Below are 20,166 nucleotides of genomic sequence, written 5' to 3' on the forward strand. Positions count from 1 at the left end.
GCTTTGAGACTCCTTCGGGTAGTGAAAAGCGGCATATAAGAACCAACTCTTCTTCTTCTTAGGCTTCTGGGGGTGAATCATGGTGGCCATTCATCAGGAGGAAGAGCTGGGTGTCATCTGCATATTGATGACAACCCAGACTGAACTTCTGCACCCAGGACCTCCTCAGCCAAACCAGTGCCACCAGCAGGATTGGTGCTTGCTGCTGCACTATTCTGCAAAGCACCCTGAAAATGATGGGATGAGAAGGGACGCCAACCTGATGGCATGTTTGAGACAGCTGAGGTTTCGTTCCAAGTTATTGAGGCAACCAGCTGAGGTCCTTTGAAAGCATTTGGACCAACATGCTCTCCATGTACACCGGTAATCCTTCCTGAGAAGCCAAGTAAATACCACCTGCCCCACCCCCCAATTCCCTTGGCAATTATTTGGTTTGTTTGGTAGCTGAGCCAGCTTTAGGCACACCCTTAAGATTCACCCAGCTTCTATGGAATGTCAAAGTAGTGTTCAGTGACAAATGAATATAAGCTGCTCTGGAGTATCTGTGGAACCCACTCCAGCTGCCTTAGCACCTAATACACATGTCAGGGAAGAGGCAGCCAAGGGCGATTCGCAATATGTTATGCAAGTGAGAGGGAGGAAACATTTCTGTGATGAGCCTTCCTAGATTTTTGACCTTGGCTTTCTCCCAGTTGCTCTTCCACTGAAAAGTGTGCTGTTGAGAAACACAATCCTCCTTGACTTGCCAGTCCTCAGGATTGCAAAAGACATGTATCCCTGTGTTACCTGACAGCAATAATAGCAAGACATATTACTTAAAACACATTTGTGTAATGAGATGGGGGAGGTGCCTTCTGCACAACACTTATAGCACATGCAACATATATAATAAGCGACTGTGTATAGATGGTTAATCTTGCGGGATGAAAGTTTGATCTTGAAAGGGCTCCAGTGGCAGAAGCGCCTTTCTGAACAAGTGCCTTGAGCACCAGAGATGCAACACACTGGTTTTGGAACCAATGCCAACTCAGCAATGGTTAATAAGGCACTAAAGCCCTCCCTGATTATGTCTTGTAAAGTAGCCAATATATTTCAATAACAAAGTGCACAAACAATTGCTTAGCTGATATTACGAAACCTTTATTCTTTAACATACAACAAGTTTGTTTTGTATGTTGTTTTCAAGTAAGCTGAGGTCTTTAAGTATATCTCCAAACTGTGAATTGAGTCTTCGAAGAGGTGTTTGAGAAAGTCAACCACCTTTAAAAAGGGATTTCCCCCTGAAAAGTATCTTACGAGATCTTTTAAAGGGTAACCTTATGCTCAACGAGACATGTGTGTTCACGGGGGAGGGAGCCTTCTCAGGAAGCCCTGCCTTTCCTTGGCAAGATGCCCATTAAATAAAGTCCCCAAGATCTGCAAGCAGACCTTGTGCATCTCAGCAAGAGGTCTGCCTCTTCTTTTTAATTCTATTTATTTTATTAATATATTTATAACATAATATCTAATATCTAATATAATTATAATATCAAAGTGCTACAAACCTCAATCATGGCTTATTCCTAAATTGTGAGTACGCTATTTAATTATTTTTATATCTGGGGATTACAAGAAGTATACATAATTTTGGTAGAAAAAACAGGAGCAACCCATACTCACTAACTGGGCCAGGGGGAGAACTGCATTTCATGCTTTTACCCAATCAAAGTAGGCAATATAGTATTTCATATAATGGCCCTAGCCCTAAGACATTTTAAGGTGTATCTGAAGTAATACAAGGGACGTCTGTTTTGCTATATTCAGAATGAATCTGAAATTACCTGTTCCCCATCTTGCAGGCAGTGTTACTTGAATGATCTCTCTCTCTGGATCAAGGTGGTGAATAACTTTTGACATCGCACTAGCATTGTAGACTACCAGTTCCAGAACACTCTTTGCTTAATGCATGAGCATTCTGTGGAGTTTTCCAAGCAAACAGACTATTTTAAGAACTTTTCTGTAACTTTCAAAACAAACAAGAACACCTGAAAAGGTATGCAGGGCTCACTATAGAAAGTTACCATGATACAATACACACTTTACACAATATTGCCATCTAGCGTTGAAACATGGTATTTTATAACCATTACAAAATAATCCATCCCTTTTCTGTTATTATTATTATTATTATTATTATTATTATTATTATTATTATTATTATTATTATTATTATTATATTTATTTCCCGCCTCTCCCTACAGGCTCGTGGGTGACAATAGTCTCAACCCCATTAAAACCCCCATTAAGACTTTAAAATACTAACATGACGGCAGAAAACCCCCATCCCTCCCCATACTAATATCGAAGATAATGGAAGAGAGCGATCATTGAGAAACCCCTGAAATAGTCTTCAGGCGGGATTGTAGAGAATATGGTTGGGAAGCATACCTGCATACATGCCCACCTGGGTTCCCTTCCCATCCACCCCAGGACCATTGTTACCCATTGGGGGGGGGGCAGGTTGATGTGTTTATATCAACCGATAAATGTTTAACAATTTTTTTTAATGTATAAAAATCAATTAATCCCCACCCATTCAGGAAACCCTTCCAGGGCTCTCAAGAAACCAGAGGATTTCACAAATCCCTGGTTGAGACTGCCTGGAACAACCTATTGTACCTTCACTACATATACACTTGGATTTCTTCCTACCTAACCACTGTGGGATGTAAATCGAGTAAATAAAATAGAACGCATCTACATGAATATCCACTATGAACATATGCTGTGAAACTTTCAAAGCACTTCCAAACTGTCCAGCTCTCCCTCTCCAACCAGGGCTTCTCCAGGTTTTTTTGTATGATGCTCAAGATAAGCAGGCTTCTCTATTTGGCATTTGCTATAAAATTTAATCCTTTTAATTTAATTTAATCTCTTACTATTATTTACATTAGCACCAATAGTATGATCAGAAATGAACAGTATAGATTAGAAGACCAGCTGCAAGGTGTATACACGGGTAGTCAACCTGTGGTCCTCCAGATGTTCATGAACTACAATTCCCATGAGCCCCTGCCAGCGTTTGCTGGCAGTAGCTCATGGAAATTGTAGTCCATGAACATCTGGAGGACCACAGGTTGACTACCCCTGCACTAAACAACAAGGCTTCTTCCGACTTCGTCTTTTCCTGAACAATTTCAATTGTGCTGACACTTTACCAGCCTAGAGGTACAGCTGGAGAAGTCAAGAAAACAAAATTATCTCAGCCTGATATCTGGATAAAAAGGAAACTGATAAAAAATGTGTTGGTGAAACATTCTAGAATGAAAACAAATTTTTGGATATTTTTCCTTTCTTTCCTGCCACTCCAAGGCTAGCCGGCTCGTGGCAAGTTACAGAATACAAGGCCCCATAGTAAAACCCCATTTAAAACCCACCCTTGTGATCCCCCAGCAACCAAAATAATCTAAAACTCAAGCCCCACTCCCAACAGCTCAATGAGGCCCCCAATCAGCACGTCATGGGGGGCTGTTAATAAGGGGTTAGCCCAATGTTCCGGCTATTCTTGGGAGGGGCCCTCTGATCTTTTCTGCTCTGGCCTCAACTAAATGCCTGGGGGAAGACTTCCGTCTTGCAGGCCCTCCATAACTGTAAGTTCCAACAGGGTCCTCAGCTATTAGAGGAGCTCGTTCCACCAGGTCAGGGCCAGGAACAAAAAGCGCCCTTTGGGGGGCATAAGGCAATAGGCAGCCCCTCAGATGTGAGGCCCAGACCACAAATGGTCTTAATGGTCAATACCAAAACCTTGAACTTAATCTGGAACACAATCAGCAACTAGTGCAGCTGCCTCAGCACAGGTTGGATGTGGGGCCTCTAAGGTGTTCCTGTGAGGAACTGGCACCTGCATTCTACACCAGCTGCAATTTCTGGGTTAAGGACAAGGGAAGACCTGTGTAGAGCGAGTTACAGAAGTCAAGCCTGGAGGTGACTGCTGCATGGATCACTATGGCTAGGTGCTCCTTCCACAGATAGAGCACTAGTAGCCTGAGCTGGCGTAGGTGGAAGAATGCCTGCTGGACTACTCTGGTGACCTGAACCTCCATCGATAAAGAAGCATCCAGGATCATTCCAAATTCCTGGCTGCAGGTGAGGTCTTAAATTGAACCCCAGCCAGTTTAGGAAGGTGTGCTTCCGGGTCTGGCCACTTCCTCCCCAGCCACAGGACCAAAGTCTTGGAGAGGCTCAGTTTCAGGCAACTCTATTCAAACCATTGAGCTGCAGCTTCCAAACATCTGGCAAATAATTTCAGGGGGAGGCCGGACAGCCATCCATCAGAGAGAGAGCTGTCACCCGCATATTGGTGACTACGCAGCCCAAAGCTCTGAACCAGCTGGGCCAAGGGGCTCATGTAGATGTTGGAAAGTGTGGGGTTGAGAATTGCTCCCTGTGGAACTGCACAGGGGAGCTGGAAGGGGTATGAAAAATCTTCCCCCACTGCAAACCTCTGTGTCCAGTTCTGGAGAAAGGAGATCAGCCACTGAAGGCCTGTCCCAGCCCCAGCTTTGTTTATTCAGTTCTGGAGACACACCACTTTGAAGGACAATGGTAGATGCAATATTCCATTTTGCAGGAAGCGACGCAAATCATGGAGCAACAAGAATCCATTGGCCCTGGCATCCAAACCAGCTCTATACATACAAATCATGGAAGAAAAGACCACAAAGGGGTTAGCAGGAATGAAATCTCTGGTTCCAACGTTTTATAGGGTTTGTTACTAGACAGCCCCGGGATAATGCCCTACAGCTGAGATCATACACCAGTCCCTCTCAACATTTTTACATTTGAGAAATCCCTGAAACATTATTTCGACTTCATTAGCTCCCATCCATTTGGGAAGCCATTCCAGGGACGTCAAGACACCCCAGGGTTTCATGAAACCCAGGTTGAGAAAGCCTGTCTTACACCATCAGATGCAGTCAGTGGGAATGGTCTTTTTGGGCTTCTCAGCTCCAATCCTGCTGGGCAAGATACAATGGCTGCCTGTCTAGCAGAAGCAACTGTTGCTGACCCCGAAAGGTGATTGGACTCCCTGATTCCCCCACTGGCATGCTAATTTACACATGCATGATATCACACTGACATTATTCATTCATTCATTCATTCATTCATTCCATCACTTATTGATTTGCCGCCCTCCCTTGTGGATCAGGAGATGTTCTACTGGCACTTCCAAGTTTGTGGATTCCCTGTCCGGTGGGCAGTACATTGTCCTTGTGTCACCTGCAGAATGAGTGGAGAGGACAGCCCAGTGCTTCTGTTTGAATTACAGTACTTGTAAGAGTTCTCAGCAGAGCAGTATTAAAAATGTGCTGTGACAATATCTGTTCTTATGCTTGGCTATTTGGGCAAAGGGCTGATAGACATGCCAAAAGACCTTCCATTTCCGATATCCTCCAATCTGTGTGCTAAATGTGCCTGCCTTATGGCCAGAGAGATTTAGCACCCTGCCTATGATCCGAGACGTTTGTGTCCTTTCTGCGAGTTCTATACTTCATAGATGAGCACTGATGAGCAGGAGAGTGTGGCGTGCCAATAACCACGGCATTAAGTGGAAAGGGGGATTGGTTTCTCTATGCTATGCCAGCAATTTTACAAGATAACACCACAAAGACTCAGACGTGGACAGAAAGGGTTTAAGATGCTGACAAATTACCTGGCTTACGCCAACATTGGTAATTTCTGGTCCCTCAGCCGCTGTGGCATTAGGAAGGACAGGAATAAACCAGCATCTCTCTGACTTCCTCTGTTGTAGGGCTTAGTTGATTATCCTAAGCACTTTACAGACTGAACTTTGCAGGGTACTGGGAAGCAATACGATTTCTCCCAAAGTATTAGGGTTGTGCGTTCGAGCCCGAAGCCAGCGCCACCACTTCGGCGGCTGAAGCACACAACCCTAAAAGGCATGGTCAGGCCATCATGACTTCATGAGGTTTGGACCAGATCTGCTGTGCTCTCAGTTTCAAGCTGCATGCAAAGCTAGATGCCATGCCAACTTTTCAACCTGAAGCCCTTGGCTCCTATCAAGACAAGGAGTACCTGCCATATACCTGAATTCACTTTCATCTAAATCCTCCAACTTTACAGGAATATCTTTATATAGACTTCTTTAACTATCATATTCTGGAGAAACAGGTTATAATTTGGAGAGCTGGCCTGTACAAAAGCTTCACCTTTCGTTTTTAAAAGTTTAAAAGACAGGCATTAGAAATGCTAATGGTCTCCCTAACTGGAGACAATGAAGGCTCAACTTACATCTCCATTTCAAAGCCAACACCTAGTCAGGTAAAGAAAAAATATCACAAAACAAAACAAAAAAGGAAAAGGAAAAAATGAGAGGTGATAGGTATTTTGCCATGTAGGTGTCAATAAATAAATATACATATACACATACACACACATATATAAATTTTATTTATAAATTATTTTTAAAATTATTTTACTACGCATAATAAAAAGACCCTATAATAACATTATTCCAAAATTATTTAAAACAATATTATTTAAAACAATATTTTAAAGACAGGATCAAAACTGATTATAATTTGTCAAATAAATCTATTACCACCTGACATTCTTTCAGAGAGAGAAAGAGAGAGAAGAAACAATAAACCCCCTTGGCACAGAGGGGGAAGACTCCCTCATGTGTAAGGTGACCACATTTTAACATTGGTAAAGTGGGACACCATTGACCAAGGGGGGGGGAGGGTTAAATCCCTTAAAAAATCAAGTGGTTGATTCATTCAGCATTAATCTCACACTATTGCGCAGTGTGAGATTAATGCTGATGTTTAAACAAAAATTAATGTGTACATGCTGGACAAGCAGTGGCTCTGCCACTATGCAAAAGCCCCTTTTCCTTATCCAGGCGAGGCTTGATCCTGCAGATTTTGGTGGAGGGATCACGTGGGCATGAAACTGGAGAAACCATGGGTGACCAGGTCGTAGCGAGTTCCTGCCTTGTGCAGAGGGTTGGACTAGATGGCCCTGGAGGTCCCTTCCAACTCTCTGATTCTGAGATCAGATTGAATGGGGAGGGGGCAATCTGAAAGTGGAAAAACAGTGTTACTGGGTCCCCACCTCCCCCAAGCCCAACAAGTGGGAAGGATCCCCCCATGAGGTCAGCTGCACATACAGGCTGTACAAGCGGAAGAGCTGCGAGGGTGGGAAGGAGGCACCAGCCCAGCAAAAGCTGCAGTCCCTTGCGAGCAAGAGATAAGGAGGCGCGCACACAACAGGCACTTTCCCCGCTGCTGACGCCACCACCACCAGGGCATGACACCACCAGCCAGCCAGCCAGGCGGGAGGAAGGAATATCAGACCCATGTAAATGATTTTTAATGCTGCACCAATTAATCCCGGTCCCAGCGCTCTGCACACACATGAGCAACGGGAAGGCTCCAGCCTTCCCGGACTGACCTGACAGGCAAGTTGATGAAAGACTAGATGGGCACCGAGCTCGACGCCGGACCTCTGTGCAAGGAGGATGAATTGGTAAGCCCATAGGCGGGGGGATGGTATGCCCAACGAGTCACAGGTCTGCGGAGCCCGTCCTGCTACTCTCCTGGCATCCGCCAAACGGGCCATTGCTTTGAGAGCTGCGCCAGGTCCCCGGCCCTCCCAGCATGCCTTGAGCAGCTCCTGGACACCACAGGGAGCAAGCTGCTCCTGCGGCATCAATGTCCTTGATGAAGAGGGCAGGACCTGCGCCCATAGTGCCTCCCTCCTGTCCTCTCGCATCCTGCTTGAGCCAACCTTTTACTGTTTCCCCGCCTCCTTCCACCTCCAGCCCCCTGGCGCAACACGGGATGAAGTCTTAAATATAGGGACAGTCCCGCCATATTTGTTATGTCTGGTCACCATACTTATGTGATTCCACCTATGGAGAAGGAACTCTCACACCTGAGCTCCAGCTGAAGGCCACCACTGCTCCATGGAGGTGAGAAAGGGCTGGGTGGCTGAACAAAGACATCAAGGTACTATTAGATCCCTTCACTTCTAAGTTAAAGAGCTTGCTCAATAATATGAACCAGATAGGGCATGTACGGAAGAGAGACAGAGGAACTGCATGTTTACACCTTTTAAAAAATTATTCCTTGCTAAATCTAAGACTGTGCTGAGATTATATATGCGGACAAGTTATTTGTCATAAATGCATCATAATTTTGAATGCTGCTGGTAGTTCTCTGTACTACATAAACCTCCACCGTTTGAGAGGCTGTTTAAAATAGATGCCAAGAGAGGGAGGTGGTCAGCTGGCAAATCCTACAAAGGTCAGTTGGTGGCAGTGGCAACAAAACATGGAGAAACATCCTTTCAAGTGTCCAGAAAGCTGGGAGAGCAACATGTTGCCAAGTGGTGCTGCCCAGCTGCCTCGGAGGGACAGAAGAAGAAGAAGAAGAAGAGTTGGTTCTTATATGCCGCTTTTCCCTACCCGAAGGAGGCTCAGAGCAGCTTCCCATCGCCTTCCCTTTCCTCTCCCCACAACAGACACCCTGTGAGGTGGGTGAGGCTGAGAGAGCCCTGATATTCCTGCTCTGTCAGAACAGCTTTATCAGTGCCATGGCGAGCCCAAGGTCACCCAGCTGGTTGAATATGGGGGAGCGCAGAATTGAACCTGGCATGCCAGATTAGAAGTCCGCACTCCTAACCACTACACCAAACTGGCTCTCCATGTCCATAGGTACGTGGGGGTGCCCTGGCTCATTTTTGAGACCATAACACTGCAGAATGTATAAGAAGTTAGATCCCAGACAACAAAGCACAGCTTATTGTACTGGCTTTGTATGCTTACCCTTTTAAGAAATGACTAAGTGTTCTAGGCTACTTGTCTACTTGCTGCAGCTAAAAAAGGTATAGTACTGCACAAAATATTTTATGCTGGACTTGTATATCCCAATGAATTGACACTCTCAGAATGGAAACTGAAACCAGCTTACAACACTTTTTCTTTCCGAATTTTAGCCCCCCAACAAGCTCACAAACACCCACCATGCCTCAGCCAGTGGGGAAATGTAGGATAGAGGCTATACGGAAAACTGGACTGAAAAGAGTTCTTCATCTGGATGAATGTGGTCTTCAATGTACCCTGGTCCAGGTCACAATGAAATTTAAAAGGGCAAGAATAGAACTCCAACTCTGGAAATCACCTAGAACACTGGTTCTCAACTTGGGATTCGGGACCCCTTTGGAGGTCAAAACTACCCTTTCACAGGGGTTGTGAGCAGCTTGGCAGCACCCCTCCCTTCTCTCCAAGGGGGTGCCAAAGTGGCCGACATTGCTCTTCTTCCATTTCATCTACATAACAGCCTTGCGGGGTAGATAGAGATGGAGCGTTCATCTGTCTGGAGCTGTGGGAAAGAGCGAGATCGGCATGGGGGAACAAGAGGCAGAACTGAACTGGGAAACCCCAGAAAAAAACCAATTTATATACAACCACGAAAAATGGCTCTTCACACCATTGGTCAGTTTCGGTTTAATTTCTGTGAAAGAACCCTTGCATAATTTTATGGTTGGGGGTCACCACAACATGAAGAACTGTATTAAAGGGTCGCAGGGAACCACTGACCTAGAAGCCAGTGAAGCTCTCTCAAAAACGGTATTATATGTGTCATACATCCCTCACTGAGCTAATTACATTAATCCAGTAGATCCCGACCTTGTTGAACTTGTAGGTACTTTTGAAATTTTGAGAAATAATGGACCCCAGCACAAAATGGCTACCACAAGGATGAGCACAAAGGCTTGGGAGGTCCCACAGAATGTTGGGAGACTCCACGACAAGTGCTGCCCTACAAAAGAGGCAGCTGCTTCCAAATTAGTGCTTTCTGCAGATGCAGAGGTGATGCCTCCTGGGCTCTTCTGAAGCACCTCCTGCATTGAAGAATTGGAGAGATGCCAGGATTGACTGTTTGCTTTCAGTCTGGATGCTATTTGGCTTTAATTTCCAAAGGAAGGGCGGGTTTGCTCCCTGCATAGCCATAGGGAGAGGCTGCCAAGTCTGGAGACATCAGAAAGTCTGTGTCTACAGTGAAGCCGACAGCACAAGGCTGTGACGCGCCTGCCTGTGATGAGCTTTGTGCTCTGCTAGTCATGCAGTCAGCAGAGAGCAACTCAAAGATCCGTGTCTTTCCTGCCTATGTCAAAAACCCTTTAGATTTTATCACCGAGACCTAGGAAACAAGCGGGTGCCACGAAAGACCCTGACAAGACACTGTGGCACTCATGGGTTCCACAGTGGGGATCACTGCACTAATCCAGAGTTGCAAGATGGAAAATATCCCATTTCTAAAAAATCCATGTTTTATAAAATGAACAGTGAATGGTTGCCATGAACATGAGGAACGGTGATCACCAGTCTGATATGAAAAATAACAAACAACGCACATGCTAATATGGACTGAGATACTTCAGTGACCTCCATGGAAAATAGTTAAATTTTGTTTAAGCAGAATTTTCTGATTTTCTGTGGATGTAGACAACCACATCCCTGGCATATCATGCCCAGCTCTTTGGGAATATAAAATTAGCATGTAAGTAGACATTGGTGTCTTTGTATAAATATAAAGTAAATAACCCAACTTAAAGGAAGTGCAATGCTATATTCTCTTAATGTTTTATGAGAATGTATTCTAATATAATAATAATTTCTGCATAAAGCTTTGAAGTTCTTAGAATGTAACATTGAAACCACTGTTGATTTATTTGCCCTAATCAATATTTCAGTTCTAGTATTTGTTGCTACTGAGACAAAGTTAACACAATGCCTTCTTTATAACACAAGTTTAAGAAAAACCTGTTAAATCAGGTAATGATCGATTTACTGCAGCAGGAAAGTTTTCTGTTTCAATTTTTTCTGGTAAACCTTATCAACGCATGAATCTAATCTACACGTCACTAAGGCAAGAATGGATGTTTTTCTTGTCCAGGAACGGAAGCGTCTGGCAAATCCACCTCAGCTGGTAAGAGGCATTCTTGGCCAACCCAAACTACTGTCCCTGCACCTCAAACAAAGAGGAAGCATCTGAACGTTTCGTATATGGAGCACACAGAGCCTTATAAATGTCTTTCACAGGGCAACCTGGTCCTTCAAATTATCATTCCCACTGCAGCACTAAGCAAGTGGCCATTTGAAATATGCATCAAATATGTTCCGGAACTTGTTCTTCAGTAAGACAGCATTTGAATGAGAGAACTTGACAGCTTCTAATGGGAATTTTTTCACCTGATGCTGTTAGACCAAAACTGAGATGTCTAACCAAGACTTCCCTGAACAGATTTTTTTTAAATCAAATTCTCTTGAGAGGCTGAGAAAAAAGTGAAGGGTACTAGAGAGAACAGTAACAAAACGTTTTTGTCTAATCAGTTATGTCTCATAGGAATGTTAATGGACAGAAAATAGGTATGTTTTATAATCTGACATTCTGCCATTAAAGGTTTCTAACAGTTTTATAACAATAAAAATTTACTCATCATCATCTTTGAACAGTGTATATAAATAGCAAACACACATGCATACTTACAGTACTTTTAGGTCCTCACATAAACCCTGATTTTAAAATGTATAACATTTCTGCTAAGTTGTTTTTCATGCAAATGGCAAGATGCACATTCTTTGCACAATATATAGATATAACAGCTTTACAGAAATATTACTTATGTATCCTTGCTGGTCATTTTTTAAGAAAAACATCCAATTTAGGGGAAACTCTCTTCTAAAAAAAATGGTTCTTAGTACAACCACCTGTTATAACATTGTGCAAAAGCTACTAAAAAGAAGTTAATTAAAACATTTAACCCTTTAAAAAGTGATAACTGAAATTTCAGATTTAAAGTGAATTATGCAATTGAATAGGTAGTCGTAGCACGTATAAACCAGATGTGATCACTGCTGGAAGAAAAAATATTCTTACACAATCGGTAACCATTGTAGGGACAAAATACATCCCTCCAAATATTGCTTTAATCTCAGTATGCAATAAACTGTCTCTGCCCCCCCCCCAATGCAGTTTTAGGAGCAGAACACAATTCTACATTGATTACAAAAGGTGAAGAAATTCCCATCAATATCCTTTGACACTGAAGTTGTCTACTCCCATTTCAAACAATAGAGAATATTTTAATGCTGAATGTTTAAGTCCCTAAGTAATGATGAGCATACTATATTTTCTCAAAAGAATCACAAAACAGAACAATTCAGAAAAGTAGGTGTTTATGGGTAGCATTTCTCACTTTTTTTTCCTTGCTAAAGCCAGGACATCTCAGAACTGTGAAAATTAGGTTTCCATTAGCATCTAGATTCTTTGTGGATAGCCCTGGCAGTTATATCTACAGCTTTGAAGTTTCCTCTAGGTCTGTCATTTGGTTAGGCTGCTGATGGGTGCCTGGGGTGCTTTGTCCTCTGGGATGCTATTTGGCTTTAATTCATCTCTGATTATAAGCAATTTATGCATTTTATCTGTTTTATATGAACATCAAAGGAAACAGATACCTATTCCGCGATCCCCACTGCAGACAAAGAAGATGGCTATATGATTGTATTTACTTGTAGTGTAGATCTCTGCATTCACCTTTACAGTCCACAAATGCAGATCACACTTCTCACTTTAAAAAGGAACCGTCTATTATATGGCAATGGTTCAGACTTTGGAAATACGTTCAGACTACAAACAAAATTTCACATACATGTAAATTTTACTCTGAAAGTCTTTAAAGTTATCTGAACTTAACTGCTTTCAAATAAATTTTTACTTGCACGTCTGTTATGGAATTATAGCCCCTAATCCAGATCCAAACTTTTCTGTTTTAAATTACATTAAAAGAACAGAGAAAATGATGCCATTGTCCAACATTAACAGGCACCTTGTGATATGAGTAAATCTACAAAAGCAAAGCTTTTTTACAGGTGTCCCCACCTTGATACATCGTGTTTCTTTTAAATTGTAACTCAGTAGCCCTCGTATTTTTACCATATTGTTCTTAATTATGTTTTGTAATAGCCTATGGCTAAACACAATAAATGTTATCGTATCGTACAAAAGCACTACAAAAGTATTCTCCCCCGATCTGCCAAGCTACTTTCACTAAGCTTAATGCAAAATTATACAAGGGAATATTTGTTTGCATTCTAAGAAACTGGTGTGATGTCACGGTTTCTGCACAGAATGTCATTAGAAAGTAGCTTTTGTGGAAATGGTCACCACATAAACTTGTCTGATATACAGAAGGATACCCTTGGCAGAATATCAAAGAGTTGGCTGGAGAAGAGGGAACCAGGCATTCCCATTATTCGAACACGCGGATTACATTTTCAGGGGGGGGGGGGGTGTCCAAGTTTCTAGCAATGCAGTGGATCCAGATTACAGTACTGTGCCTTAAAAACTAACTACTAGATTTATGATCCAGACATTAGCACTGCTTCTTTTTCCTCACATGAATCTCATGTGGCATATAAGAACCAACTCTTCTACTTCTAAAACAGATCTCAAAAGCAGTTTAAGATTATTTATGGGTCCACCAACTAGAGGGGGGGGAATTTAGGAGCTGGTAAAGAGTTTCAGTAAATACTAAGAAAGTTGTACTTTCTTAATTGCATTGTGTTGCACTACAGATAACAGACACAGAAGTAAACAGAAGAAGGAATGACTTATCCTGTTCTGCAGTTTTACAGCTTTTCCACACAAGAAACTATTAATCTGAGAGAATATGCTGCACATATTTGGCAAGAGAGATGCTGTGTATGCTGACTGAGCACTCTAGCTTTCTACAGTAATTAAACAGGGAGTCCATATATGTTGCCTACTTCTGAGCAAGATACCCAGACTGTTATCTGATAGGACGGAACCTAGAGACGATGCCAATACAGCTTTCAGTCCTAGGGCAGGGGTCCCCAACAACGTGCCCACAAGCATCACAGCATCTGCCAACAGCTTTCAAGGTGCCCACCAAGTGTTTTTACAGTGGGTAGGCCTGGATGGGGCTTTGGTCCATTTTATGCATTTTAAGACTGCTTCAGCAGCTGCTGCCACCACGGCACAAGCATCTTCAGTGTGTGACTGTAGTGCCCCTGGAGTTGGGGTCCCCTGCAGGAGAAGTTGTATGTGTTCCAATGATGCAGCAAGATTGTTCCCCCCACTTCCATCACCAACTCCAGAAGAAACCCATTTCACGAAAGTTATTAAAAATTCACATTATACATGAAAAGCTTAACCTTCAAACATTTTATGTATATCTGCTTAAATTAAAGGATTACCAAATTCCAGATGACTTCCATCTTTCCCAAGAAAAAGGAGAATGGACTTTCAGATTATGTGTATATATTACATATATATGAATCCCATATTACATTCTTAATATAACAGAGAACCTCAGGCTTTCATTCCCACTCGCAGCATAGAAAATTAGCTTTCTAGGAAAATCCAAGGCAAATTATAAGAAATTGAAGGCCATGGGGATGGAACGACCACAGGCACAAAATATGCAATTAGAAGACCCCTTTAAATTTCAAATGGCAAAGAAACTGATGAAGTACTTGGGCGTATGAGGGGTGAACACGCCAGTCCAAATGAAGAACTACACAAAGGATTTTTCACACTTCTTAAGGGGACTTTTAAGTTACACTAAGAAGTAGGCTTCAGTCCATTAAAGGAAGAAAGATACTGCCATGGCTTCCTTTGTTGTCCAGGTGTTACCAATATCCATATCTAATGAAGACTTTTGACATCAGATTACATATAATCAAGCTTATATGGCAAAGCAGGAAGAAGATGCTTCCTAGGGGGGAAAAATCACAGCTTTCTAATTTTGAATAGGACAGAAGGCAGAAAAAAGCTTTGGAACCTCCCTTCAGCTGTAGTCAGAGTTTGCTATACCATACAATAAGTGGCTACTTGAACTAAGGCTGCGCACTCCGGCACACTTTGGCCGCTTTGGTAAGCACCGAAGCCCGAGGCAGCTAGCGCCACTGGCGCTCCTCCCCTCCACGCCGCAGGTCGCCTCAGGCTTCGCTGCTCGCTGAAGCGTGCCGGAGCACGCAACCCTAATTTGACCTTTCTCAGAAGGTTCTGGTAAGAGCACCCTGCTAATCACAAGGCTCTGAATATGGCTAGTCCTGTTTAGATCTTACATTGTACTTGCAAGAAATCTGTGTATGACTGACGCACACTGCCTTTTCTTTCTCTTGCTTACAGTAACTCACAGCAACCATGCTCGACAACATACAAATTGCTACTTCACACAACCTGTTAAAAATGTCATATTACAGCTAAAATCAATATCCCTCCTGTCACCTAGAACAGTGGTCCCCAGCCCCAGATCCGGTGACCGGTACCAGTCCGTGGATCAGTCGGTACCGGGCCGTGGCTCATCCTCGTTCTTCTCCCCGGCTGCTGCCTCAGGGGCTGCCCTGCCACTCTGCCGCTGGCTCACCTTTGGTGCTCTCCAGCAGCCACCATGTCTGGGGCTCCCCCTCGGCATAGCACTGCGCAGCTGCTGCTGCTGGCAGCGACCCCCCCAGTGGGCGGCGGGGGGAAAGCAAGTGGAGCAGGGGCTCAGGCAGCGGCGACGTCCCTCGGCAAAAGACTACCCCCCCCGGGCTTCAGTAAAATTGTCAAGCGTTGACCGGTCCCCAGTGATAAAAAGGTTGGGGACAACTGACCTAGAAGATATCCCAGCAGCACTGATCCAGATGATACCCCATACTTAATTCTTTGTAAAACATTTCCCATTTTTGTTGCCCTCCGCAGGACATGCTCCAGTTTGTCTACATCCTTCTTCAATTGTGGTTTCTAACTGTCTAGTATTCTAAGTGAGGTCTAACCAGAGCAGAATAAAGCAGTACTACCACCACTCGTGATCTTGACACTATATTTCCTTTGATACAGGCCAAAATCCTATTTGCCTTTTTAACCATCGAGTCACACTGCTGACTTAAGCTCAGTGTATGGTCTACTAAAACTCCTTTGTTTGTGCACATACTACTGCCAAGACAGGTCATCCCCAATATACAATGATTCATTTGATTTTTTCCTACCTAAATGCAGAATTTTACATTTTTTGCTATTGAAATTCATTTTATTCATTTTATCCCAGTTTCCAGCCTGTCAAGATCATCATGTATCCTGATTCTTTCTACTGTGTTTGCTACCCCTCCCAGTTTAGTATCATCTGCAAATTTAATAAGCACTTCCTCTAGTCCTTCATCCAAATAATTTATGCATATGTTGAAAACACAGGAACAGATCCCTGAGGCACTCCACTCGTTACTCCTCTACAAGAGGATGACGAACCATTAACCAGCACCCCTTGAGTGCGATCTGTCAAACAGTTCTAAATCCACCTAACAGTAATAGGATCCATACCATATTTTACCAACTTGTCAACAAGACTATCATGTGGATCCTTATCAAAAGCTTTACTGAAATAAAGTTAAACTATATCCATAGCATTCCCCTGTTCCAGCAAGGTAGTCACTTTCTCAAAAAAGAGGTAAGGTTAGTCTGACATGACTTGTTCTTGAGATAGACATGCTGACTCTTAGGGGCGTTCCGCATTCGTCCAAAATAGCACAATGGTTACTAATTGAAATCGCTACAGTTTTGCCGTTATGCACAACGTTGTTGACAATCTGCAACACTCCTGAAACCAATCCGCAAAAAGCGCTTCGTTGTAGCGCTTTCAGGGAAATCCCAAAAAGTGGATTCACCCTCCGGAAAGCGCTACACTCCTGCAACCAATCTGCAAAACTAGCGGGAAAGTTCTGTGCGTTACCATTGTTGCGGTTTCTGCAAAGTCCCTCCCCCTGGCTCTCTCCTCTGATCTTCCGGCAAAGCGATCGCCATTTTTTTTTCTCCGAGCGAGCGGCGATCAACACACCGGCAAGCATTCGTTTACCCAGCGAGGCTTCCCCGGCTGCAGTCCCTCTGTTTAAAGTCACCAAGCACAAGCAACACAGAGGCCCGTTTGCTGGTTTATTTTCCCTTTATTTTTCACACTGTTTTCGGCCGAAAATCGCGCCCATGAGGGGGGGGGGATTTTTTTTTTCACTCGGGGGGAGCGTGGCAACGATGAAACGGCAGCTCAAACACCACCTGCTAGCTGGATGGGTCTCTCCGTTGCAACAAATCAACGCAGATTCGTTGCAACGGGTGTGTGTGTGTGTTTTTTTTAAACCTTCCTTAAAGGGAAAGGGGCTGTTTGGGAGCATGATAATGGCCGCCCATTGGCTGCTTGACGGCCAGGGGCGGGACACAGCTCAGCAATAGCGCTTCCTGGCTAGCGATTTTTGCCGAGACTGGAACCCTGTGGGAAACAATCGAAACGCAACTGGATTCCACTACAAAGGCAGGTATGCAAAACGATGAATTCCACTATTTAAAATGGCGATTTTTCGTTCCGCAAACAATTTGCAACATGGATCCCGGTGCGGAATGGCCCTTAGTAATTGCAGCCATTAGCTCTAGCTGTTCAATGACCAACTGTCCAATTATTTGTTCTAAAATTTTACCAGCTATAGATGTCAAGCTGACAGGTCAGTAGATCCTCCTTTTTCCTCTTCTTGAAGATAGGGACAACATTTTTGCGCCTCCAATCTCCTAGCACTTCACCTGTTCTCCAAGAATTGTTGAAAATAATGGACATAGATTAAGTTCTTTTAGTACCCTTGGATGCGATTCATCAGTCCCAGAGGACTTAGTTTCATTTAAAGAAAGTAGGTGTTTATGGACTACCTGTACAGTGATCCTAGGCTGCAACTCTCATCCCGCATCACATAATATGATTTTGCCACATTGAGCATTATTTCCCTCACAAGAGAAGACTGAGAATTGAGCAGTTCAGCCCTCTCTTCATCACAATGTCACTTTATCTCTGAAATGGTCCTACCATGTGCTTACTCTTTTTCTTATTCTGAATGTAACTAAGGAACCCTTTTTGGTTGTGTTTTTTTCAATTATTTCACTTGGACACAACATATACACAAAACCAGGTAAAATTATAGAGAGATTAACGAAGCCAGAAAGAAAAAACGCTGAATGGGAACAATTTAACAAGACTGTATGGGATGAGGAGTAAACAAACGTTACTGAGAAACATTAAGTCTAAATTACACAACTCAAGTTGCATGTTTTTTGTTAGTTGTGCTTTTCTAGCAGTAGCTAAACATATTAAATTAGATTGTACCCTGATTTAACTCATGTTGCATGTGTAGAGGGAGGAGAGAGGAGTAAAGGGAACATACAACCATGGCAAGCAGGTGTGTTCATGCCAGTCATCAACAAATCTGAGTGCATCATGACATCTGCATGACATCTGACAGATGCAGTGTACAGCAGCACCATTCTTGTAAGGAGAGATGCAGAAACTCCCATGATGTACTCCCTTCCTCCAGCAAAACTATTTGCTGCTTAGAGCTCAAAAAACTCAGTCACTTCTTAATCAACCTAGGGATGGCTCAGTGGTGGACCATCTACTGAGCATACAGATGATCCCAGATTCAGTCCCCAGTACTTCAAGCTAAAAGGCTCAGAAAGCAGGTGATATGAAACCAACCCTGGAGAACCACTGCCAGCCTGAAAAGACAATATTGACCTTGATGGCCCAATGGACCAATTCAACAGAAGGCAGCTTCATGTGCCCAAACAGATGTCCAAGTAGTTTTGGACAGGTAATGTTCCAATTTTGATTTATTCAAAGGCTTCTTTTGTTTATACACCAGTGCAAAGAATCACAAACAATCATGATATGCTTTCATTTCTAGATGACATATTTTCGTGTTTCCATTTCTGGAACACCTGCAGGTTTCCATAAAAGTCTAAATGCAATGTGAAGCAAATTTTTATACCACAGTAGGTTTGACTACAGGGAAAAATAAGTTGCAATTGTTAGTCATGCTGATTGCTCAGAAAAAGAAAAATAGTAAAATATGTTCATATCCCCAGGCATTCTGCACATCTGAGCTTTTACTAAGATACATTCTTTAGCTGACAGTGACTGTGGTAAACTTAGCGTAATGACTTCTGACTAACTTTTTTAATCCTCTGCCTTATGAATGAAGCAATCAGTCTTTGTGCTGTCAGTTAATCTTTGTTTCAGTTGCAATCATAAAAAGTCCTGAAAGTCTCCCAAAATCTATCCCAAGACAGCCGGGTTCCGCTGCAAATACATGTTTTTGCAGTAAAATCTCTTGAAGAGACAAAACCAAGAGCCCAAAAATCAACATAAAAATAAGAGACCACATAATGGCTGTAAAAAGTATGTTTTATGGAAGAGAACTGTGGCAAAATTACAGCAAACAGCACAAAAGAAGCTGTAAAAAAATCTCACATACAAATTCATACAGCACAATAACAGCACTTCTTTGATCACAGTAGGAAAGTAAAGGGGAAAATATTATAGCTTAAAAGATTAAGGTGAAATTTTTAACTCCATTACATCCATAGAAAGGTGAATTACCACTCATAACTGAAGAATTTCACTAAAAGGGAAAAAAGGAATTGACAATGGTTTGTATTACACAGTGAACTTCTTAAAGTTGCAGAGTAAACTTTTCTGTTAGTCAGCATTATTAAGCTCAGAATTTAAGAGGTGAAGTTGGGACAGGAGCACATGCTGGTGGCACCTAACAGGTAAGAAATGGTGGGCGTGATGCAAATGTTTCTCTCACTCAACAATTTACGCCTGCCGCATATTGCAAAGGCACACAACTGAAAGAGTTATGTGAGTCATAAACAAGCCTGACTGAAGCTAAGTGTATTTTATTTCAAGGTGTGACAAAAAAAAAAAAAAAAGTCTTACAAGATTTTTTCCTCTCTCCTGGCTGAAGACAGGCAGAAAGGGGGAAGGCAGCTTCTTAAAGTCTTGATCAAAAGCGTGTGTGTATATGCATGTGCACACATGTGGGTGAAGCACTGTCAAGTCGCTTACAATTTCTTGCCACCCTATGAACTAACAGATTCAAGTGGGTCGCCATGATGGTCTGAAGCAGCACAACAAAACAAAATCAGAGTCCAGTCAGGCACCTTTAAGACCAACAAAGATTTATTCAAGGCATGAGCTTTCGAGTGCAAGCTCACTCCTTGAATAAATCTTTGTTGGTCTTAAAGGTGCCACTGGACACTGATTTTCCTATGAACT

At 42.9% G+C, this 20,166-nt stretch overlaps 1 protein-coding gene across 7 annotated transcripts in view; it reads right to left on the reverse strand.

The window, feature by feature from the left end:
• WDPCP (WD repeat containing planar cell polarity effector) overlaps positions 1-20,166 on the reverse strand; it is a 337,650-nt gene that overhangs the window by 303,915 nt on the left and 13,569 nt on the right. Inside the window, exon 1 of one of the 7 annotated variants that reach the window (XM_077315475.1) lies at positions 1,821-2,005. The exons of 4 other annotated variants lie outside the window; for them this stretch is intronic. In XM_077315475.1, the coding sequence (XP_077171590.1) occupies positions 1,821-1,831 (11 nt within the window). In that variant the 5' untranslated portion in view covers positions 1,832-2,005. Of the gene's footprint in view, positions 1-1,820; positions 2,006-20,166 lie in introns of those variants that run through there. 2 more of the 7 variants (XM_077315520.1, XM_077315528.1) reach the window with 2 other exon arrangements.

This window comes from Paroedura picta, chromosome 1 (assembly GCF_049243985.1).
Source record: "Paroedura picta isolate Pp20150507F chromosome 1, Ppicta_v3.0, whole genome shotgun sequence".
In the NCBI taxonomy this organism is placed as follows: domain Eukaryota; kingdom Metazoa; phylum Chordata; class Lepidosauria; order Squamata; family Gekkonidae; genus Paroedura; species Paroedura picta.